The 25,490-nt window shown below is 32.8% G+C and overlaps 4 protein-coding genes and 1 long non-coding RNA gene across 5 annotated transcripts in view; 2 read left to right on the top strand and 3 right to left on the bottom strand.

The window, feature by feature from the left end:
- Window positions 1-10,976, top strand: part of SamDC (S-adenosylmethionine decarboxylase) — a 17,965-nt gene extending 6,989 nt beyond the window's left edge. The window contains exons 3-6 of the mRNA XM_018456157.1: window positions 6,228-6,354; window positions 8,675-8,777; window positions 8,960-9,243; window positions 10,653-10,976. Coding sequence (XP_018311659.1) covers window positions 6,228-6,354; window positions 8,675-8,777; window positions 8,960-9,243; window positions 10,653-10,958 — 820 coding nt within the window. The 3' untranslated portion in view covers window positions 10,959-10,976. The remainder of the gene's footprint in view (window positions 1-6,227; window positions 6,355-8,674; window positions 8,778-8,959; window positions 9,244-10,652) is intronic.
- Window positions 9,767-24,634, bottom strand: LOC108727874 (uncharacterized). Its single transcript, XR_001936864.1, has 3 exons — window positions 24,369-24,634; window positions 12,179-12,182; window positions 9,767-9,779 (listed from the first exon to the last, which is right to left on the bottom strand). It is a non-coding gene; the product is annotated as an uncharacterized lncRNA (long non-coding RNA).
- LOC108727872 (uncharacterized) lies at window positions 11,052-14,157 on the top strand. Its single transcript, XM_018456159.1, has one exon. It carries the CDS (start codon window positions 11,064-11,066, stop codon window positions 11,676-11,678), a length of 615 nt encoding a protein of 204 aa, XP_018311661.1. The 5' UTR covers window positions 11,052-11,063; the 3' UTR covers window positions 11,679-14,157.
- Window positions 14,957-16,249, bottom strand: LOC108727873 (transmembrane inner ear expressed protein). Its single transcript, XM_018456161.1, has 2 exons — window positions 15,668-16,249; window positions 14,957-15,300 (listed from the first exon to the last, which is right to left on the bottom strand). The coding sequence occupies exons 1-2, from the start codon at window positions 15,993-15,995 to the stop codon at window positions 15,110-15,112; spliced, it is 519 nt and encodes a 172-aa protein (XP_018311663.1). The 5' UTR covers window positions 15,996-16,249; the 3' UTR covers window positions 14,957-15,109.
- On the bottom strand, window positions 16,341-20,251 carry Arpc2 (Actin-related protein 2/3 complex, subunit 2). Its single transcript, XM_018456158.1, has 7 exons — window positions 20,051-20,251; window positions 19,128-19,221; window positions 18,969-19,068; window positions 18,686-18,887; window positions 18,243-18,463; window positions 17,663-17,864; window positions 16,341-17,246 (listed from the first exon to the last, which is right to left on the bottom strand). Exons 1-7 carry the CDS (start codon window positions 20,122-20,124, stop codon window positions 17,219-17,221), a joined length of 921 nt encoding a protein of 306 aa, XP_018311660.1. The 5' UTR covers window positions 20,125-20,251; the 3' UTR covers window positions 16,341-17,218.
- Window positions 24,635-25,490: the final 856 nt, after the last annotated feature.

Consider the following 25,490-nt stretch of genomic DNA (forward strand, 5'->3'; position numbering starts at 1 on the left):
CCGCCCCTATAAATAAATATGGTCAAGGTGACACTTTCGCGCGTTTTAACCCTCCGCGCGAGTCATTCGCTTAATTCCGAGTCGATAGCAATTGCACCAAGCGAATCTTCTAGTATTTTCTATTACGGATTAGTAGTGGTGATTTATTATCTTGGAAAGGAATCGCGTGTATCAGGATTGCCACATAATTGGAAATCAGGAAAATGTTAGGGAAATTGAAAACGGTCAAACAAATCGGGAAAGAACAGGGAATTTTGTAAAATTTTGCAAAAGAAAAGTTAAAATTTTTGGCTTTAAGGAAGTTTAATGTGCGTATATTATATCTACGCAGTTTTGGAATATTATCAACTTAACAATTAAATCCAAACAACATCAATAGTAGTTTACATTACTGTGTTAAATTGTTCTCTCAATAAAATATTTGATAATTATTTCCAAATCAGAACGAAAATACAAAAGATTTTAAAATATTATTAACATATAAAAACATCAGGGAATATCATGAAATTTTGTCTGGAATTCAGGGAAAAGTTATTGAATTTTAGAATGACGAATTTGTGATAACTCTGCGTATATGTATTATATATTCTCCTAAAAGAGAAACGTGACATGTACAGAATACAGGATTCTTAAATAAATACAAAAGATTGAAAAGGATTTTCTTTGACCTTCTAGGAAGAAAAGGTCAAAGAATATCTTTTTCAATCTTTTGTATTTATTTAAGAATCCTGTATTCTGTACATGTCACGTTTCTCTTGTCCTATAAATGTTCTATAAATATATGCCCTAAACTGTTTTATTTTAAAATTATAGGATATCAAAATTGAGAGAAAAGATATAAAAATTTTGAAAATCTGGAAAATGTTTATAAATGTCCTATAAATGTATGCCCTAAACTGTTTTATTTTAAAATTATAGGATATCAAAATTGAGAGAAAAAATATAAAAATTATGAAAATCTGGAAAATGTTTAGTGATATTTTACTCAGTGAAATTTGATTTACGTACATTAAGAATCATTTTTCTGTATCGAATAACATTTTTACATCCATCAGGCGTGCGTCGAATAATCCTGTAAGACCTTTTTCTTCTTAACTTCTACACACGATGGGTTGTTCGTGTTCCAGTTTAATTTTCAACAAATATACAAAAATTATTAAATGGTTCTTATATATATATTTTGACGTTTTTAGGAAGTATTCGTAAGATATCATATTTTTAAAAAATTATATATAAATGTTATAACTTTTAATTACTTGAGGCTCCTAGTTTTTCAAAGAAAAGAAATGTAAAGGTTACAAACGATCCAATCGTGTTTACTAACGATTTTAGAAATCATCCTGTAATAATAGAAAAAGAATAGTAGAGAAAAAAATTCGATATAACAAAAGCGTAAAAGATAAAGGAAAATAGAAAGAATACGAAATTAAAGGGAAAGCAAAAGGAGCAAAAGATAAAAGGTATAATAACTTTAATAAGTAAAAAGGTTTTGTTTTAGAGATCCAAAAGATAAAAATGACCCTCCCAATAACAAGAAATAGCTCTCCGCAAATTAATCTGTCTGCATTTGGGTTATGTCCATTTATCTTGCTAGTTTGGAAATTCCTTGCTAATCTGAATTTTCCCTAACAAAGAGGGGCATTTCTTGCGTTAAGTGCTTTGTCTTGCTTCTTTTTCCTTTTACGACTCTGCCGACGATCGATATCTTCCAGTTAATGACGAGGAGATAACGACAGTTTTTCGCAAAATTTGCCGAACGTCCATGAAATTCCCCTGAAAAATAAACTTGTTATATAATATTAATTATTTATTAGTTAAACAATTATTTATTTATTTCATTCGTGTCTATTAAATTGAGAAAAATTTAAATTTGCTATTGAATATCAAGAATGAAATTTTGCAAAAATGATCGGAGTAATAATTCATTGTTTATAATAAAACGGCCATTTCGTAAGTAACTTTCTTAAAGTTCTTTGCATCTTTAGAGGGAAAGTATTTGTTTTGAAATCCAAGTGTTTTATTAAAAATAGAAATCTTAATAGAGAAACGACAAACGTATGTCATCTGATTGTACAAGATTCAAAATATACATAATGAATTCGCAATTCATATATTCGAGATAAAAACTTTTCAATCTAATAAATAAAATAAATTTTGTTAAAAATGTTTTATATATATTATTATATACATTAAGTAAAATAGACTCAGAAGGATTTAAACACAAATAAGAGATAACATATACATTATATAAATAAAATTTCTGTGAAAAATTTCTGTATAAAAACGAGATGTTTCAAATTTGATTTATAGTTGCTTTATGCATATTTACGGTATTTATCCATTGAATGGAAGTGTAATAATTGGGCGCATGTATTAAAAATCATAAAGAGAAAACGAGTAAATTTTAAATATAATAATTGAATAGAATCAAATATGAATTCGAATACGAATATTTATTTTCTATGTCTAATATTTAAATATCTACTGTCTAGTACTTAAAAGCAAAAATGTCATATTTTAACTACGACTTTCCACTTTCGTCAAATAAGTGTGTACACGGAGAGATAAGATTAGAAGTATTAGCCATAAATATGATTAATTCAGTCATATTATATGCTTAATATAGCCACTACTATACTGTATTAATATTGCACTATATATACAATTATAGATAACCTAACTTTCTTAATGATAACATATCTATCAGTTTAGATTGAGATTCCTAAATTTTTTTAATTTATATATAAATTGTCACAATAGCGTAATTGTAACGTGTTACTAGTTGGACATGTACAGTATAATCCTACTATATGGTACAGTCCTTCAGAAAGTATGATTGGAATAGAGCCATACTATATAATCAACACTTACAAGAGAATATAGTTAGAATAATCATACCATATAATCTTTATTATGTGATCTAACTAACCTTGTTTTAGTGCATAAATTCAATAAATATTCCAATACCATATTCATTGAATTTATGCACTAAAACAAGGTAGATTACATAATAAAAATTAGCTAGGTTAAGGATCTCACATTTCATTCGCTGATTACTAGCATATCTTGGCACTGATATCAGTGATTATCCACTGATTCAGATTTAGAGAGTATGAAACAATATGAAAAATACAATGTAAATGTAAATTACATTATGCAGAAAATGTCCCACAAAATAACGCTGCAACTTGTGCATAATGCGTTGACAAAAACACGATCACAGGTATGAGTCATTTATTTAAATCAAGTTGGGCGCGTCTATTCGAAGTATATGTATGGCTAAACTGATCATACTTGTATATTAGAAACGCGTAAAGCTACAGTAGTCATATATATGTCTACATACATAATATTTTATTAAAAAGATACTTTAGCTGGCATGAACATATTTTAATTTATAAAATTAGCAATTATTTCGAGGACTTAATATAGCTATACCATCATATTCGTGTAATTTATAATGTATTTCATCTGACCATATCTACTTAGAAATAATCGTATAGTTGCATTTCACATATTGACTGATTAATGTATTTATTTTGAGATCGCGCGCGCGCGCTGTTATATGCAAAAAATATAGTATTATGAATTAACCCTTAACTATATTCGTATGGTTATAAGTCCCTTGTGATTTCTCTTCGTGTACACTTTTTTTTTTAAAGTTACGTACGACTAATGGAATTACAATTGAGACTCATGTTTCTTTATTTTTTTGAAATAATTCCTTTAAATGTACATCCCAAACTTCTTCGCGATACTCATTGCTTTAAGTTTCCGCTTATCTTAATAAATATTTCAAATAAATTAATCCTTTGATTAAGAAATATACAATTTAGTTTTTATGAAAATAAGGACATCGACTTTTTTCCGTTTATATGAATTTAAATCTGTAAAGTCTATTTTATTTTTTGCAGTAAATCACGATTTATAAATTATTGTCTATTATTTCTAATATTACTAAATATTATTTAATAAAGAATATATATCGTATTATTTGAAACATCTAACTTTGACCGGTTATTGGCGTTCTCTATACATTGATTTATCTAATATTACTATTGCTTTATGTTTATTTTGATTACTTTCATTGTATTTTTATCTACCGGTACTATTTTTTCTATACTAGTACTGTTATTTTCTTCTAATGCCCTCGCAGTTTTTATAAGTTTTGCTAACAGATTGTTTCTATTAAATAAATAATATATCAACATTTTTTTAAATTTGAAGAGACTTATGTTTCGTCATTTTGTTTAAATTCAATTATGGATATTATGCATTGTCTTTTCTCTACCGGAAAACCAATGAAATTTTTTTCGTGTACGCGTACACGGAGAGAATTTTTTCTTAGAGTTTACCCTGAAAATATGATAGTCATGGGACAACACTGTATTTCGAAGAATTTTAATGTAAATCTCTCTCATTCATTGATAAAACTACAATAAAGTATAAAATAAGTTTGATTAATTTTACTGAAGTGCATGGTAAAAATCTTGTATTATACTACAACTACCATATTTTCAGGGTAAATTTTAAAAGAAAATTCTCTCCATGTAACATTACGAGGTAATGCTCGATTGTCTTATCGATTTCAGTGTACGTTTATCGCGTTTTTATTTAGACACTCATAAGAAGCTTGTGACTTCATTATCACTCTCGTTGTCTTGGCGGAGAATCTTAGGGTCAATGTCTATCGCTGATAACCTTTGGCGAACTATATTTAAATTAATTTTTATAGAAAGCTTTCCGGCTTTCTCTCGGTCGTTCGTTGCGGATGTGAAAAAACACAAAAATGTAAATGTTATTAATAAATCATTTACATTTAAGTTTTATATATATATATATTTAATTTGAAATAATCAACTTTTTGAACTAAATAATTTCATAAACTTTTTAAATTAAAAAAGGAAAATATGTGTAAAGAACATCGAGAGACGGGAACTTTCTAATAAATGAAATTGATTTTGTTAATAAAATTATTAATGTTTTATTTATAATATATAAATTTATATATTATATAATTTTTATAATGAAAAATATAAAAAATGGAAATATTTTTTAATCGTTAATGAATGAGTATAAATTGTATATTTTATCTACTTTTCGTACTGATTGTGAATTAACATGAACGAGAAATAGTCGTGGTCGATGGTCGTTATTTCGGTAAAAATAAAATCTTTTTTTCAAGCTTTTATCAAGTTGTTAGTGTAATTAAGAAAAAGCACACTTATCTTTAAATGAATGAATAATCGGGCGATATGTAGGTTGCATGACAAACGTCGATGTAACGGCGGACCATGTGCATTCTCGGGTACATTGGCGGATATTTGTAGATTGATGCAAATTGTCTACGAGCAGTGTGTGTTCGCTTTCTGCCTAATAGTGAAACACAGTTCAGAAATAGCAACATCAGCAGAAGCCAAGCAAATATCTTTTAATAACTATCATTCTTTGCTGTCCTTCGCTATAGTGCGAACATTATATACTGTCATAATTATCTATCACAATTAGCAGACGAGCGATGTAATTAAAACAGAAAGAAAACAAAAAGTGAGATAAATATGCGTCACTCCCTTGTAATCTTAAATGCGCGCTTCTTATCTCCGTTTAAATAACTGAGATCTCTGATGTTGCGAGCTATTCATGAAGAATATTGGCTTGCAAGTCCTTAAATATCGTAATAATAATTCTTACTTTTGCCGGATTATAAACAAATTGTTTAAAGAATTAAACAGTTAGGTATAATTATTTAATCTAATTTAATTTAAATAAGAAGTTTCTCGCATTTTTATATATAATTAAATTACATAAAATTATTGATTGAGCTTCTTAATCCTTGATTGCTATTTCTTTTTAAAATTGTTTTTAATATAAAACAATAAATAATTTTCTAAATTTAATTTAATTTAAATAAAAAACTCGCCTTTCTATTAAGTTAAGTAGAATTATCGATTAATCTTTTTAATTCTTGATCGCTATTTATCTTTGTTTCTCTTTTTCTTCGCAAAGAAAATTTTTCAGAATTTTTTTCAGAATTGCTTAACGCTTTTTTACGAATTAACGTCTCGGATAAATGTGCTTAATGTAATTAAGTATTACGAAATATCATTTCGGATATTACTGTTTATTATAAGTTGAGTTATGGACGAATCGTCTGGAATGTGCTGAAGATTAACAAAAATCGCCGTCAGTGAAACAGCTAATCAACTGATTGTTTATCATTTCTGCAGCGAGAGCAGCATGTTTGTGTCCAAACGCAGACTTATATTGAAGACCTGCGGTACCACCACACCTCTGCAGTGCTTGGAGCCGCTTCTGGAGCTCGTTGAGGAGTACACTGGCTTCGACGATGTCGAGGTAGGTCATCACAAGGACATTACGACAACGATCGACAGCGTGGGCACATAAAAGATTTATGACACAATTTAACGTCACGTTATTCTGAAGAGGTTTTAAACAACAAGAGTAAAAATTATTAAATAATTACGGAAAAAGATTTTACTTCTCTTCTCCTATAATAATTGACTAGATGTTTTTTTTTTCGAAAATATCAGACCAGAACATTTAAAAAAAAGAGACACGTAGTTATGTAAGCTAAGGCTTGTATTATTGTCATAAAATGTAATAATTGTTATCGGCATAAAATAATTATATCGTGCTTAGGTAGGATTTTTAGAAGCAGCAGATTTATAAGGTCTTTTTTAATGAAAGAAATATATTAATTAAAATGAACACAGCGTTATATATTTTTATATTTTAATAAAATTTTAGAAATTTTAAAAAGACCTTATAAATCTGTTGTCTGAAATATATTAATAATAAAAATAGATAATAGATAATATATATTTATATAATATTTTAATATAAATAAATATATACATATATTTATATAATAAATTTATTATTAATTTTGAGTCAAGGTTTTGCACGCGAAAGATTAATTTTCGTTAATTAAAATTTCCTCTAATATAAAAAAAAACAGTCGCAAGTCTATCTTATATCGGGCACATTGGGCTTGTTAGCAGGTCCGCGCAGTAAGGGATCCTTTCCTTCGACACTACGTTCTTCGGTCTCAGGAGTGCTTAGCTATATAACTTGACCTAGTGCGCGCGGATAAGAAACGCGGCTCTATATGTGTCCCTCCGCCACGCGCGAAACGCGTTTCGCTGCCACCTCCTGGTTTATTGATCTCACCTATCTCGCCGCGACATACCTGCACGTCTCTCCCTCGCTGCCCGAAACGCGTTTTCGACGTTACCGCGCTTCGCGAATCTTCCTGACCGGGCGGTGCCAGGTGAAAAGATCCAGTCGCAGCTTCCTTTCTTTCACCCAACCCTTCGTTGCTTTGCAATCAGGTCGGTTTTTATCTATCGCCCGAGATATCGCGTAAATGTCGGGGTTGAAATTCGAACGCGCGATTTTACTTCAGTCCAATTCATCCCCACCTTCAGGTCGCGGCGGAGAGCGCGAGATTTGAACCGCGGATCTAAGGATGTTTCCCAGTAAACACAGTGTTACATGTAACGTATATGTAACATGAAATGTCAGCTCAACAAGGTAATATAACACACTGTGTTATATTAATGTGTTATATTATACAGTGTGTTATATATTACAGTTACCTTGGTGAGTTGACATTTCATGTTACATGTACGTTACATATAACATTGTGTTTACTGGGTTTGACTATACAATTTTTAAAACTTTTAAAGTGAATTATCACTCTGAAATCTCACTCTTAAGGATTGAAAATCGAGCCACACTTTTTCAAGATTGGCACAATTACTTTTTAGAGTGAGATGGGTCTTAAATCGGCCCACTTTCGGTCGAAATGTATTTCCCCGCTATAATTCTTGCCTGCTTGTCTCGAAGATATCGAATCTATCACGTGTCCTAGATGTCGATTGCCCAGTTATCACCGAAAGAGAGATAAACTACGATAATTGCAGAAGTCTTATTTCTCGAAATGATTGATGTTATGAATTAGATGATGATAACGATGATGTCAATAATTATAATAATAATGCTAGCGATAATGATAAAAAAATTGCAAATAAGCGGTCTATAGAATCTATCTTCGAATTTGCGTATTGATATTTTGCTGAGATTGTTATTTTTCAATTATTTCTTATTATTTTCTATCCGTTATTATCCGTTACTATCCTTATTATCATTTTACACTAACTATTATTATTTTCTTTTTATAGTCTTTTTTGGTGTACAAATAAACCTTTTAATGAAGAAAGTGAAAGTATTACTAGTATATCAATCACATTAAGTGATTTTAACTACATGGACCATACAAATTTAAGACAGATAAGATACAGGAACTTCCGATATGTATCTACAATTTTTTTAAATTTTAACTTATGTTATTCTGTAATTTTGATGCAAGAATCGACAATTTATGTTACATTATAAAAATTTTTTGAGTTTGTCTTAACATGGAGAATGACTCGATCGGAGTGGAAACGTTTGTTGTTGTATAGATATTAAATGTTCTTTTATTTTTAACTGGCTCGTAGCCCTTCCTTTTATTTATTGATTTATTCTTATTGAGTCATATTATTAATTTATTATTATTTCCGTTTTATTATCGATAAAATATATATATAGAATAGAATGGGTAAATATAATATGTATGTACACATGATTCTTATTTATGTTGCATTTTCAGAACGTCTTTTACTCCCGAAAGAATTACAAGAAACCGGAAATCCAGATATCGCCGCATCAAACATTCGAGGAAGAAGTCGCTCTGCTAGATTCTCTCTTCTCTGGTAATTATTAGCTTCTCAAATTGATTTTCATTCTATTACATAGAAGGAAAGTAAACTGGAAACAGGCGGATAAAGAGTGATTAGACCCTTCAAATTTAAGTCGGTTATTCTTTACATTGTGTGATCTTGAGAATTCGGAAACTCCATTGGGCCCATCACTGTAACTCCATTTCTTATTTCAGATGGCGAAGCTTACTGCATGGGCTCGCCCGAGACGGACTGCTGGTATCTCTACACCCTGATTCGCGATAAGTCGCTGCAGGACCCACCGGAACCGGATCAAACTCTGGAAATACTCATGACGCATCTAGATCCGGACGTGATGTCGATCTTCACCAGAGACGTCTGCTCTTCCGCCGATGAGGCGACAGTCAAGTCGGGAATTGATAAGCTCATTCCCACTATGATTATAGATGATTTCTTGTTCGAACCATGCGGATATTCTATGAACGGGATATCTAAGAATGTAAGTTGCAAGCGTTGAAAATCATTTTAAACAAATCATTTAGTCGTAAGATTGAAAAAGTTGAACAGTTCGTAAAGTAATATAGGAGAAGGTGGTACTCTCACTTTTATCTTCGTTATTCAATATTTAATATTTTAGTATCTAATATTTGAGAACTTAATCATTCGTTAAAATATTGTTCAATCGATTCTACTCAAAGTTATGAAATATTACTATTTAGAACGTTATTTGTAAAACTCGGAGGACATTGCATAATAAGTTGAAGAGGAACAAAGTAATGTAACTTCTAAAACAGATTTTTAAAAAATTGGTCCTTTAAAAAAAAATGAATTCTTTAAAAAAACAGTACTTGGTCACAAAATTACGAAAAATTATATACAATAAAATATTGTAGAAAATATTATATACAAATATAATATACGGGTGTCCCATAAAAACCCGAACAACGCTTAAGAGGAGATTCCTGAGATCATTTTGAGAAGAAAATTCTAATACCAAAATGTTGAACTACAATAATTTTTTTAATTATAAGCTAACTTTAAATGCTTATAGGTAAAAAAACCATGTTACTTTTATAGCCTATTATTATTTTTGGATTCTTTTGAACATTCTAAGATGAAAGTCCTAATACGAAAATATCGAGATTATAATAGTTTTCGAATTACACACTATCTTTAACCAATTATAATTCAAAAGTTATTATGGCCTCAACATTTTGGTATTAGAATTTTCGTCAAAATGATCTCAGGAATTTCCCCTTAAGCGTTGTTCGAGTTTTTACGGGACGCCCAGTATATACGTACATATTTCTTCAGTATTAAAAATCTATTAAACATATAATATAAACAATAGATTAACAGTAGAGCTACAAAGGACTCATCGAATAACTTCGATGTGAAAATATTGAAAAAATAGATCGTATTATCAGCACATTTAACGAATTATGTCGGCAAAATGCCATGCTATTGTTTATCCTTCCATAAGTCGAAAAATATGTATGTACAACCAAATAAAATATTAAATAACAAATAACAGATTTACGTAGAATTAAACGCTAAAATGTGGAAAACGTTTCGAAATGCTTGAAAATAATGTTATGTATTAGTGTTGTTGCGTAACGGCTACTAATCAAATAATTCATAAATAACCACTAGAATTCATCTAATATCGGAGATGTACTCTAAAGTCATTATATCTACAAGGACCATAATACCACTTTCTCCTCTAATATATAAATTCAAGTAAAGGATATTTTAGATACAGTTAAGACTCTCCTGATCCCTACTTGTAACCAGAGGAATAATATCATTCCTCATATCTAATGTTGTAATCCGATATCGCCACAGTAACGCGGAGAGTCTTAATTATCCACGATGCATCGCGGTGCTATCTTCTGCATTTGTTTTCAGGGCAGCTACATGACGATCCACATCACGCCGGAGCCCGAGTTCTCGTACGTGTCGTTCGAATGCAACGTCTCGGAGACATCGTACGACGAAATAATTCGTCGCGTGCTGAACACCTTCAAGCCGGGCAAGTTCGTCGTGACGATCTTCGCTAACAAGCAGTCCGCGGCGGCTAATTGTCCGCGCGAACTCGAGAAGCGATCCGATTATCTGAATCGCTCCGGCGATTGGCTGCGCACCGACGTGCAATACTGTCGCTTCCCAAACTACGATTTGACTTGCGCCTTCTTCTCGCGTTTCCCGAGCTGAGGGTTCAAGGACGCTTCATTCGTCTCGCAACCCGGGACCAATGAAGCGCACACTACTCCCGTTTCTCCCTGCTTTCCTCCCCGTGATCGCTATCGCGACGGCGCGATGACGATCCCGACGAGCGAGAACAGAGAGCACTCCATCTCCCCGCAGTCATCCGCTCTTCGGGGCCGTGACGTTTTCAGCATGACCCCGAAGAGTGCGATTGGCGTAGACTCCACGGTTCGCTCGGCATCGTTGCCGCAACTGACGACGAAGATATCACGATCAAAGGTATACCGTAAGACATCCCTTAAGAGCTTGTCTCTCAAAAGCGAGATCGACGTCGGCGGCGATGGCACTACTGAGAGGAACGGCGTCGTGCGGTACATGAGCATCGCTGCGGAAAAGAAGCAAAAGAGGAAGAGCCTCGCGGACAGAGACGTCGACGTAAGATGCGAGAACAAGTGGAATTCCGAGGACATCCACATCACATGCAATCCCATGTCGACGCCCTATCCGTACTCGACGCCGGCGGCGACCACCACGACGACCACCACCACCGTCACCACCACCAGCAAGACGACGGCAACAACGATGGTAGAGAGCGATGAAGAGCCGAAGAGCCGCAGCTGCGGCAGCTTCCTACCGATCCTCGCCTTGATCCCGCACTCGGTCATCAGCTTCCAATATCTCAGCCCGAAGATGAAGTTCTCGTGGTGGCGAAACAAGATCTCGTGAAGGCACGCATAGACGCCCATCGTCGTCGCTGTCGACGTTGTGCGTTGCGACGCCACCCCGACCTGTTTTATGAGGAGACACACCTCTCTTACCTCGTAGCGAGCTCTCTTTCTCTCTTCGCTTATATACATATGTATTTCTCTCTCTTTCTCTCTATTTCTATGTATCTTACTTCCGGCCAGTCTTCATCAATTAGAGGAATCCCATCGTTATTTCGCAAATCCTGTATTGTCGAAAGGATGCATACCTCGTTAATATAAACTCATTACATGCGTATTCGCGATATAGTCCTCTGAGGAATTTCCGCGCGTAGTCACGAGGTTTGGTTCTGCAAAATATTCTCCAACACACATTTGCAAATTTTAACATAATGCGAAGATGTGACTGTTACAAGATCCAAAGATCCAGGACTTAACAGTCCGAGATTACAATAAGTGAAATTTAAGATCGAAGGAACCAAACTGACTTTCTACAGGAAACGTTGTAACTTTTATAACAACTCTCCTAGTTCTTTCAACTCGTCGAAGAAAAAAATGTACGGTGTTTATTACATGCACACGGCATTTTTGACGCGTCGTCGGAACCTCTAGTCGATTAAAGTTCCTTCTCATACGACGCGCTTTTAACTTTTTTTTCTTTTCTTTTTTTTTTCGAAAATCCGCTCCGGGAAAAACGTCGTATTCAGTTCACATAGTCTTTGCTCTAAGAGATATCTAGCACATATCCAAACATTCTGGAATCCAAATTCTGTGCCACTTCAGACCAAGCAGTCGTGCTTAATGATACAAGTATTTTGTATCTACTTGTTCTTTCTTTTTTTTTCTTACTTCTCGTCTCGAAAATATAGAAGTATTCCAAGATCCTAGAGTACCTAAGTGAGACGCAAAAATTCTCTGTAAGAATCTAATCCAAGAATCTAAAGACCGTAGAACCTAAGGATCCACAGTTCCTAGAATCTAACACCTAATGATCCAAAGACCCTAGAATCTAAGTACGCAAAGATCCTAGAACGTAAGAATTCAAAGATTCTTAAAATTTAAGGAGACACTTCAACGTTGTTAGAGCATAAGGATCCAGGCTATTTCGTGAGGATGCGAGATCTAAGATAGAATCGAGCATTCTCGAAGATTCTAGAATGTAAGGATTCAAAAGAGACATAAAATCTAAGTATTAAAAACTAATCTACAACGTGCTCTTTGCATTCTGATCCGTGCTTTTTATCTTTTATCTCCTGTTTCTTCGTTTTTTGTCGTCCGAGATAAAAATTGATTAACTCTGAAAGAGACAAGAAATTGTTGATTAAAAAGTCGCGAAGAGAGAAAAAGATAAGAAATAAAAACCAAGAGAAACAGAAAACAAGGAGCACATTAGATTAGCTTTAACAATCTGATATAATATATCCCCCTGATTAAATGGAGTTTTCTTTGGCGAATTTCATTAATCATAGGCGAGCATTATTATGGGCAATTATTATTGCCGAGATATACAGCCGAGAATATATGCATAAAAAAAGAAGAACGTGTCGAGAAAGCTTTACGTTACATTACGATTAAAATATAACAGAGAGAAGAAATAGTTGGATGTCTCGACGACTGATTTCCGAATTCTCCGTTTTGAGAGAAATCGGGACACGCTGGAAGATGAAAAAAAGACATTAGTCTATTTTGTTACATTGTATCATCATCAACGTCGCGTGAGAGTCACGCGAGTGAAGGGCGAGGAACGATCATCCTCGTGGTCAGGAACGGTACGAGCCGTCTTGTTTAGTCGAGAGACCGTGCATCGCGAAGCGAGATCTTGAGTACTTTCCATTTAATGACACAGGCATCATTTTATCTTTCTTGGCACAAAGATGAAACGACCCTCGTATCAACTTGTTGCATCAAATGGAAAGCATTCCTTAGTAATTGTCAGGCGACGAATGGTGGAATGATATCAACGCACGACTTTTTTTTTACCTCTTTCTCTTCTTTTCGTTTAACATTAGTCAGCGTAGCGAACATCCTCATTTTTTAAACGAGAAGAGCTGCGCACAGAAAATTTATTTTCCTTATGAGTCGACCCGACTATTGCAGATTAGATTGGCTATCGATGGACTCGTTTCTCGCTATAGTTCTTTTAATCGACGATTATGGTTCCTTATCTTATTCTTTCTTTTCCTTTTTTTTTACGGATTCGTACGACAGAGTGACACGTAACTGTTGCTGCAACGAAGATTCTTCGTAGAGCAACAATTTCGTCTCCTGTATGTTTTCCGATTTTAATAAAATTATTTTCGTAAACATGCATCTTCTGTATCCTTTATTTTTATTGAGTTTCCTTTTTTCCTACTTTCTTGATTTATTTAAGAGCTCCTCATACGCATGCAGAGTCGTTCGAACAATCGTGAAATTCCTTGTTCTATTTTTCTTACTTCTATTTTATTTTAAAGATCATGTTGAAATAATTAATCATTTCTCGAGTTACGTCGCACACTCGCCAATTTACATTTATGATCGAAACGAGAATAGTCGAAGTAATGTGATATCTTATTTAACTATTTTCTTAAAACGTTATACTTTACAATCCTTTTTTATGAATTTGACTCTTTGTTATTTTCTATAATATATTTTATATTAATAACAGTTTTCTCGTCCCCCTTGTCATTAATCATTAGATTCAACGACTTCTATTACATAAATGAATAAGATCAATCGATGTGCGATAATAAGATAACGCGGTTAACGAGAGAGTACAAATAATTAATCAATATAAAGAATTTTAATCGATAGCGATGTCGACAGAATAGAAAGAGAAAAAAAAGGAATATGCTGTAACACATCGTGGAGTGTTACTCTCAGAAGCATTACTATTCGTTGCTAATAGATCACTGTTGCATGCTAAAGTAAATAAATTTTTGTGTAAAATATATCTATGAAATAAAGATTATATTTAGTCAATGAAAGTGTCACGCAATTTATTGCTCGCCCTTATTTCTTACGTAAATTGACATTGACTTTATCTCTTCGAAGTTCTTAACTTTCTCAACAATTTAAATTTTTCTTTATGCTCTAACATACATATAACTATTTAAAAAAGAATGATTTATATATATATAATTTTTATCTTCCTTTCAATTTATACACGAAGAGAGAAATATATAGGCTATGTTTAGCAGAGAAAGCAGCTTTGCAACTCTGTTGTAAAGTTTTTTAATACGTTTGATTTATACATTTAGATCCAATGAGGAATTAAGGACAAAACTGATTACACTAAAGAATTTATACAACTATTGTAAATCTGCTTTATCTGCTAAATGCAGCCATATATTTCTCACTTTGTTTTGTTTCATTAGATATCCCCAAATTTGTGCGACGAGAAAATTATGAGATATTTTTTAGAGGTTCGTTTTCACCTCTTCACACAGGACATCAGAAGGCGATCCACTGTCGTTAGATCGTGGCGTTCAATTCCGTGTGCTCGCGTTGATTGAAACGCACACGCATCCCACTGAACACGGCGTTAAATCTGGATCGAAAGCCCTGCTGGGCGCTGCGCTCCATTTCGCTGCACTCCATTTCCGTGCGCTCCTTCGCTATCGCGGACGTGTCCCTCTCGTATTCGTTTCGGATTCTATCCAGAGCTGCGATGCGAAGAGCGAGTTAAGCTTCCAGTATTCTAAAACATCTTCTGAGAAGTTACATCAAGATGAAAAAGAAAGGTAGCGTACATGAGCCAAGTTACGGAGTACACTTATCCTGATGCAAAAGAGAGCTTATTATAAAATAAATACCTTCTCTCTTATCTTCTCTAGGAATCCCTAGAATACGAATCAAACAAGCAAGCTTTTTTCTGCAGTAAGTCTCTATCTTTTTTGTTTTTCTTTATTTAGTGAATTTTACGATATTTATTCTGTCATATTTATTGCCTTTCTTCCTTTCCTCTTGATTAACTAAATCACACAGAGTCTTCGTAGCTATCAATCTCCGAAGCAGTAGTTGCGTCGTTACCTTTCTGCAGATCCATCTCATCCATCTCCGTGTTGCTGATCTTCGAGAGCTCGTTCCGAAAACTCTTGGTGATTTTCTTGCGAATATAATCCGCCTCGATCTCCTGCTTCGTTCTGGGCACGCGGAAGCGAATGCAACAGCACAACCCGACGACGATGCTTAGCAGAACGGAGAGAACGATGCCGGCAAGCTGCCAGATGCGAAAGCCCGGTAATGCCTCGTTTTCCAGCCATTGCACCACTTCCATTTCCTCCATATCCTTCGTAGAGGCTTCATTCGGCGAGCTGGAAGACACGGACGAGAACGTCGACAGCGTCGTCTCCTCCATCGCGCTGTAATGAACGTTTAAATTCCCGAAGGTATCTCAAACGAGACTCTAGATATCTCGGATCTGATATGATCCTCCTGTTCGCAATGTCAGATCTTATCCAAGCAGATAGAATCTTCTGTAATTTTCGATTTTAATTAATTAGTGATATGAACGTTGTTTCGTCAGCCGTATTGCCTGACGCACGTCTAATCCTTGGCAAAATACTTCTGACTGCAGGAAAAATACATGGCTGTACCGAAGAGTTGGGTGTGGTGGCTTAATTGGACGACCTGTTTCGACACTCCCTATTTTACGCCACTTACTGATTACAGATCAATACTACAGGTGTGGGAGTATACTTTGTAGATTGTTAATGTCGTTTTATTATCTCTCACAATAATCGGATGTATAGTCATTATGTAGACGATAAAAATATCGAAAAAGGGAACAATTGCGCTATTATTATTTAACAATACCTATCCGCTCGACAATCCGCTTATCGAGTCAAAATGCAATGTGAAATTGTTAATCTATCTTTCCTTCATTGATTTTTTAAATTTCAGTTACTTCTGGCGATTCAAATGTTGCTCTAAAAATTTCGCGACAAAATATAGTCACTTAATAGATTGAGAGTTTAAACATATTTCAACGTTTTTTTAAAGAACATTTTGTGATTTCATCTAAGAGATATCATCATAATGCTAATCTGTATTCGATGTATTCGTCCAAAACAGACATAGTTCAGAATGTCGTAACGTATAATAAATTGTTTGAAGTAACAACCAGTGTAATATGTAACCGAATTCGAATTTCTTGAAGCGGCACCGTATTTGAACCTTAAATCACTGTAAAAATCGGTAAAACGTTTCGCAACGAGCGATATTCTTCGCAGTAGCAGTAACTGTCAACCATTAGTACACAGATGCAACTCCGGCGTCTTCGAATATCCCTTTCTGGATAATCGAGACATAATCGTGTGATCCGGCACAAATTTCCGATTCTCCTTTTCCATTTTCTTCCTTATTCGTTTAACGCGGCTTTTAACTACGTCTTTCCGAAATATTGGGCACTGTTCGAGAAAGGTTGAAACTCAAAGCACTTAGCTCGTCGATAACGCACGAATCGAAGGATATCTTCGCAGGAAATCTCGTTCTTAAGACGTTCCAGACCACACTAGCCGCGCAATAATCCTTTGCCCTCTTCTCTTGAAAAGTGTTAATACTTTCGCTCCTACGGCACGTTCATTCTTTCCTGATGAATGTTCGTCCCCTGAAAAAAATTACGAGTAGATTAAGTAAATTATACAAGAAATTTGATAATAGAATATTGTATTAAATTATAAGAATTTTGCAATTGATTTAAAAGATCTAAAAACAAGGCTAGTATGAGGAAATTGTAATAACGCAATGAGAAATTTACAAAAATATTAAAGAAATCTTCATTTCAATTATTTTATCTGGTAATTTCTTGAATATTTTTAAGTAACTTAATAATTAATATAAAAAAATATATAATCAACTAAATAAGTAATTATATATATAATTATGATAAAAGATTTTAAATAATTATCTCAACAGTAATTATTATATATATATTATTAAATTATTTGTGTATTTGAATTAATTAAGATTAACTTTTTATTTTTTTGTCATAGTTTCTGTAATGTTTTGTGAGTAAAAACTTACGTGATAGTCTTCTTCTCGGTGTTTTTGGATTGGGATCGCGCTCTATTTAACACCTTGAGAAAATCTGTTGTCTTGGTACGCATTCTCGAGTGAATGTAAACTTTACTGCACTTAATATGATAGTGCAAATAATTCCTAAACATATGTATCAGGTCGATGGTGTTGTCACGAGCCTCTCGATTGGTATGACGTGGAAACAATACTGTAAAAATATAAAATAAAGCGATGAGTTTGAAAGTAAAATTACATCTGTCGTATATAAATCTGTCGTATGTTCAACTTGAAATATTTAGACAATAGAAAATGTTACACAAATGTGTATCAGTAATATTCATAACATTTCTCTCAAATAATCTTCAATTCCTTAAAATTTTAAAGAATTTATTTGCTAATAAAGTGGCATATAAAACTTTTTATATCTTTAATATTAAACATATAATTTAAATCTGAAAGTTTTCTAATAGAAGTTTTTTTTCATTTTTCTTGGTACAAATAAATAAAATAAGATTTACTGTAACATCGCGTTGACGCAATTTATCAAGTGCAAACGGTATAAATATAAACTTTAAACTTTCTTCACCGAACGTGATGTAGCCAATGCAATCTCCAACCGCTGCCTCGGAATCTTGCAACTCCAACGGTGGCTCACGATGGTTGAACAAAACTTGCGGAGCGGTATGGCTCGCGCGCCTGCCTTCTTTCAGTTCTTGAAGAAACAGTTTGCCAATAACCATGTCGTCCTCGTCCTTGAATATTGTACTGAACACTACCGTGACCCTGTCGCTCTTAGCCTCCACGTACCTTGATAAAAATGTATATTAATCAGAGTTAATAATAATAAAATAAATAATAAATTATAAAATTTTAAAACACAAAAATATTATTGGATACCAAAATTCGCTTTGATCGAATGAGGCTTTCGCTTCGCTTATTTGTATTAATCATATCAATTTTTCATTTATCATTGTCAATAATAATAGAAATAACAATTGAGTCGCAACATCATAGAGATGTATTTCTTACATTGTTTCTTCATCTCGATATTGGATTACAGCTCTCTTCTGTACTGGCCTGCCTGGAGAATCACAGTATTCTTCCTGGAAGTCAAAGTATTTCTCGAAGACACTGGCAAAGCAATGCCTCTTCAACAGGGCAACTTTCCTCACTAACAACTCCCAATTCTCTGGTAATTTCTCTAGATCTATGAGAACTGATACGTTATAACCTATAACAGTGATAAATAATTTCAAGCGATTAATTACATTCGTCCCGAAGCTGAAAAACGATTAAAAACAGGAAATCTAACCGCTCTCTGGTGCAATAAGATGAGTCCCATACTCTCGTTTGAGCAACTCGTCTGCGCCATGCTCTTGTAACTGTTTATAAAATTTGAGCAATATACTAATCTGTAAAAAAGGACAAATATTGGTTATTTTAAAAACGAAAAATAAGTGTGTCTACTTACTCTAAGCTTTGACTTGTCTCCACTGAGGTTTGAAATATGAAACAATACCCCATCAAAGTCTGCTATGACCACGTCTGTCGACTCCTGCTTATGTCTACAATAAACAAAATGTCGCTGTCAAATTGACAAGACTTTATAACCACAGCAGATCTGGAAGAGCTAAGGAAATGAAAGCTGAGAAAGATATGGAAACAAAATTCTAGAAACAAGATCTTCAAATAAAAAATAATGTGAAGTACAAAATACAAAGAAACATGATAGAAAAAAACAAAAAAATATATAAAAAATAAAAATCTATTTTTTAATTATTTAAAAAGACGAGGCTTTACTAAGATAACACATAGATCTAGAGATTACAAGTTTAAAAAAATATTAAAAATAAAATTCTACAGATAACATTTCAAAATAGAAATAATGTAAAGCAAAGTGCAAAGAAACATAAAGGAAGAGACAATGGAAAGAGAAATGAAAGTCAAAAATCTTTCAACAAAACATTTCTCATCCCTCTAAGGAATGTTCTAAAGATTTCGTCCAAGGATGTCCTAAGGACGTTCCTCGAATATCCCTCTAATAAGGTGTGCCATGTGGATTAGAAAAACAAGATTTTACAAATATGGTAAATCCGAATGGAAAGATTAACGAAGCTGAAAGAAATACTTGAAGTAAAATCTTAAGAATGAGATTTCGAGGCGGAGTGAGGTAAGATGGGACGAACGCAGCCAAGAACGAGAGGACGGGGAAAGAAGGGGAATTAAAAGGGAAGGAAGTCTAGATTCGACGAGTCTTGGGGTAGGAATTTCTCGTGGAGAAACGGACGCGGCACCGCCCCGGCGCCACATCTTCCGGATTGAGGTTAGGATACGCGGTGATCGAGACGGGCACCGGGATTCCCGACAGGACCGCACGACACGCAAGATGCTTACCCCGAGAGGGCATTCTTGATTTTGTTCGTCAACGTTTCCTCGAGTATCCTGTTGTGTATCTCGAGCAGGATCATGATTACTACGCCTGGTAGGAAGAGTCGATACGTGATACGTGGCGATAACGATAACCCCCGGACAGATCGCGCAAAACCGCGACGGATTTGTCATCCGTGCGTATGTATGTAACGCCCGTTGACTAATGCCCGCTGCCCGCCCAATCCCTCGCGTTCTGTCGGTAAAACAGATAACGAGTGTACTGCTCGTTACTGTCGGTAAAGCAGATTTCGCATCCTCGAAGCAGAGACCAACCCTTATAGATCAAATTAATACTTGTCAATTTAATATTGAAAGAGAATAGTTATTAATTGCTTATTTTGAGTATTAAAAGTACACTGTTGTTTAAAGTTTAATAAGAAATTAATCATTATCTTCCAGGATTAATCACCTTCATATTATGGAACCCTGATTATTGGAACCGTTAAAACAATTTTTTTTAATTCAATTCAAAGCATTTTAATTGTTAACAGTACTTTTGATATTCAAAATAATAAGCCAATTAATAGGCCAATATTAGAATTAAATTTATATAAGGGAGTCATTTTTTTATTTATATTGTTGCATGCATAAGAAAAATTAGCTAGAGGCTGTTTCTTATTGTCGAATTAATTGGACGTTGATCTTTATGAATTAATTTCTTTATTGCAAAAATGGTACAAAATTTTCTACTTTTTTGAGACTCAGAAGTACTTTTAGAGCAAAAATGAGACAAAACACAAGAATTCATTTCGTAAAAAAGAATATTCTTTGCGGATTCTTTGTGCTACTCGAGTTTATTACGTGACAAAAAATTAAAATGCAAAAAATACCAAAAATTATTATAAATATGAGTAATTGTAAATCCCAGTAAACGAGAATGGATTAAAATGGATTGAAATTTTTTCTATCCGAATGCGTATTTTAAATAACGAATACTTTTTTTAGATTTAATTGGATTCAATTGGATTCAATCAGATTCAATTGGATGCATTTGGATTGAAAAACTGCATTTCTTATTCAAAATTTTGAATTAAACGGTATTCACAGAAATGCATAGAAAAAGCTGATATTATTTTTAGATTAAAATAGAGAGATGCGTCATACAATTCCTATAAATGAATAAAAATACATTCAGGATTGAAAAGTATTCATTTTAATATTCGTGAATCCATATTTCTGAAAATCTGAATCCATTTCAATCCATTTCAATCCATTCTCGTTTACTGGGGTATGAGTAAGTAATAACAATAAAATTATCTGTCATTATATGTCATCAAAATATCAAAAATAATTATTAATATTTTGTAGTAGAGATTCAGATTTAAAAAAATCTATGTACTTCTTGTATCATATTAAAAAGCTTATATTAATAAGTGAAATATTGTTTATTAATTATTTTAATCACTTGCTATTGAATTTTGCTAATTTACTCTGGAGTCACATTGTATAATAATTCAAGTTGTATAATTCCAGTAATGTTGTTTTAGCCGTATTTATCTTTGCATTCTCTTTGCTCGTACCTGAAAGATAAAAATGGTTACATTTATATATGTATAATAATTTCAAAATATTTTACCCGGATAAAAAATTTATCATGCATGAATATGTATAATTGTGTATAAACATACATAAACATGTATAATTTTCATAAACATACATAATTTTATATGAAATATGTCCATATATCCTTTTTTCTCTTGTAAAATTATTTTTTAGTGTTATAGAAGTAATAATAGCAATGTGAAAACATAAAAAATAATTAAAAGGGTAATTTTTGCACTATTTGTTTTAGAAAAAATCAAGTTTGAAAAAATATAAAAAAATTACTTATGTACATATAATTACATATAAAATTATGTATAATTGTGTATGAGCAATTTTTTTTTCATTTTCCAATTTTGTTTTTTTTTTTTAAACGAACAATGCGAAAATTATCCCTTTAATTATTTTTGATGTTTTCACATTACTATTACTATTTCTATTACATTAAAAAGTAATTTTACAAAAGAAAAAGGGATGTATGAATATGTATGGACATATTTCATATACAATTATTCATATTTATGAATATTTATACGTGTTTGTGTATATTTAGACATATTTATACATATTCATGCATGAAAAATTTTTTACCGGGTATGATAATTCGTTATCACATAATTCGTAGAATATACACGTACCTGATTCTGAAAATTCCATTCCATCAATTTCAATAGTGGTAGTAAATACTTCATGTGGTACTTTACTAATATGGTCCACAACATATGTTAGAGATTAGGATGCATAAAATTCAGTGACTTAACTGGAGGTACTCTTGTAAGATTGAGGAGTGATGGAAGTCTTTTGATTGTCTTTTAACAAACTTTGTTCCGAGTTATAATACTTCCAACAATAAAATTCGATATTATTTCATTACTCCAATCAAATATAAGTTCAAAAAGTTCAGAATTGGTCAATAAAGGCCATGAAATCACATTTTTAGCACTCTTGACTATTCTGAAGTGTATAATCTTGCTGTCAATTCTTTTTTTGTTATTATCCACAGATGAATTAGAAGCTTGTGCAATAGATTGACCACGTGTCCATGTTTTAGCCATTTTTTCAAAAAATAAATCTTTTATTATAATTCTTACAATAGAGAAATGTTATTTGATTATTAACATTATAATGTTATTATACGGGATATTTAATATAATAGGGGAGTATTCTATAGAGGTTATATGTCCACTTATACAATACCCTAGGTATTATATCTTAATATTCCTAAAATATTATTAAAATACTTATAAATATTAATTATTTTTAATTTTGTGCAATTTGAATTCACAATTAAATAACGAAAAGTTCTTATCAGTCTATGCTACATCTTGTGCTAAAAAAATGTTTCGACGTGATTTTAAGTACATATTCAGTTTTATAATTGCGCGCCAAAATTATTTTCAGTTTTAAAATGTATACTTATACTGAACAGATGTAACAGTTTTACAAATTAAAGTAAATGCGCGCGCGCGAGCGCTGTTATAATACTTTTTAATGTTTATACGATATTACAGTAACATTAAATAAATGCTATTTTTAATAATCATATAATATTATCAGGAGTGGACATATAACCTTCCATTAATATTTCAAGAATATCATTTAATATTATATAATTTTAGTAAAATATTTTTAAAATGATACATTTAATATTCTAAGAATATGCTTAAAATATTATTTCATATTAAATAATATTATGCGCTTATAGGGTTGGAGCATGTTAGAGCTTGCGACGCGAACAAACCTTAAGGCCATCACACGCACAAAAATTTTAGTCGTAATCGTAAGGCCGTAAACAAATCGACCAATCACAGTCGAGCGTTTTTAAACGCGAGATCGTAATTTTGATTGTGATTGGTCGATTTATTTGCGACTTTATGATTACGACTAAAATTTTTGTACGTGTGATGGCCTTAATATGTCGCTCGCAGTGTTGCCAATTCGAATTTAAAAACCGCCTTTCTAAAATACCCCAGAAATAAGCTAAAATATGTATTAGTAATGTGTAATAGTAAATGTGTATATGTAATATCACCGACGAGATATTATTAAAGACCGACATCCTTATGGGAGTTCGCGTCCTTGTTAATATTGAAGTAATTAAGAGTAAAAAAACTGATAATATTGTACTAATTTTATGATGTATTAGTTTAGTAGACGTGTTTATCGGTGTACGTGCATTTAAAGCTCAATAATATTCGAGTTTTCTTTAAAATTGTGATTTCAGTGTTATCGTCAAAGTTCGATTATCAACAGAGATAATAACTGCAGAGAAAAAAAATTGTAATTTTTCGGCAATATATATAGGATATTATAGCTTTACAAATATGCATATTTATTTATAGAGCATTAATGTAATAAAATATCATGAATTTAATAATGTATTAGTCAAATATTTATGTTAATAATAGCAATTTATATCAATTGTCGATAATGTCAGCGTTCTTCGATTACCTCCGGGCCCTTGGGGCCCTTTTTATACCGCCGAAAATTTACCCAGGGTTGACGGTCTTTAATAGTATCTCGTCGGTGGTAATATATATATGTATATATGTATATATGTGTGTGTGTGTGTGTGTGTGTGTGTCTATGGGTTTTTAAAAAAAGGAATTGAAATAAATACATAATTATTAATTACTTTTATTTTATTTATATTATAATGTAACTCTACGTAAATAATCTCGAATACATAATGTACTTATATTAAAAAATTGTCTTTGCAAGATCACAATATCTCTCACACATTTACCTTTGCAAGATCACAATATCCCTCACACTCTCCGAAATTGACAAAGGAATCTCGCGCGAATTATTTATTAGAATGCGCGGGATAGTTTGAACGACTGAACGCAATCAAGTGTATTTATTACTTACACAAAATAATAGGATGCGATTAGGAATTACTCCCAGATAACTCTAGGCTATAGTTCATTTTACATATATTATAGCAAATGTGCACTAGAAGTACCTGAACGGAATTTGTGAATGCACACTGCTTATCCATGGCGCGAAAAGTGCACGAAGGTGCAGCTGGGAGCAACAGGTGCAGTCTAACTGCGGCCTGGCGCGTGAAGTTAGCCGCGCGACTTTCGAATGACTGCTCCGTCACTCGTGACTCGCGCTAACTTCACGGATTGTAACTTCGTGCATCGATCTACTTTCAGTTTCCTTAATAAATTGCGTATTGCGTTTGCTCAACGTTTTGAATGCCGTCGCAATATGTCATATTCCGATGATCGATGCACGCGTTCGCGGGTAATTGTGTTCGCGAAAGTTATGTGTCAAGGAAATGCTACGCAAGAATGGCCGTAGAGGAACAAAAAAGGAAAAAGCTGTCTGGGAGACATCGGACGACACCGGCCAGAGCAACCATAAGGTGAAAAATTTATTATTGTGAGTCGTTATAAAGATGTTTTGACTATACAAAATCAGTCAGAAGATATTAGGTAATTAATAGTGGCTGCGTTTAGCAGAAAAAACTGATCAGTAAGCGCTCAGTGATTTTTTTTCTACTGAACGAAGCCAATATCAGTCAAAAAAGTTGTCATTAATTTTGCCGTAAATAAGTACGTCCCGAAACTAACTGCAAAAAACAAAATACATAACAAATTTTTTTTATTTGTAACGGCTTATGTAGCTTAATTAAGATATTTTTTGTAATTTTTTTGCAAGATTTTTTTTGCATTTTTAGTATAAATTTAGGTAAATAACTTTTAAACGAGTAAATGGATCTAAATAAACTTTTGCATGAATATTTATTGAAGTTTTATAAATGTATAAAGAATTCGATTTTTTATTCGTAACGCTACTTCCTCATCAAATTTGTAAATAAGTACTACAGAATATGATTTTACATAAGAATGAA

The sequence above is a fragment of the Mycetomoellerius zeteki genome, unplaced genomic scaffold, assembly GCF_001594055.1.
Source record: "Mycetomoellerius zeteki isolate Tzet28-1 unplaced genomic scaffold, Tzet1.0 scaffold555, whole genome shotgun sequence".
Taxonomy (NCBI): Eukaryota; Metazoa; Arthropoda; class Insecta; order Hymenoptera; family Formicidae; genus Mycetomoellerius; species Mycetomoellerius zeteki.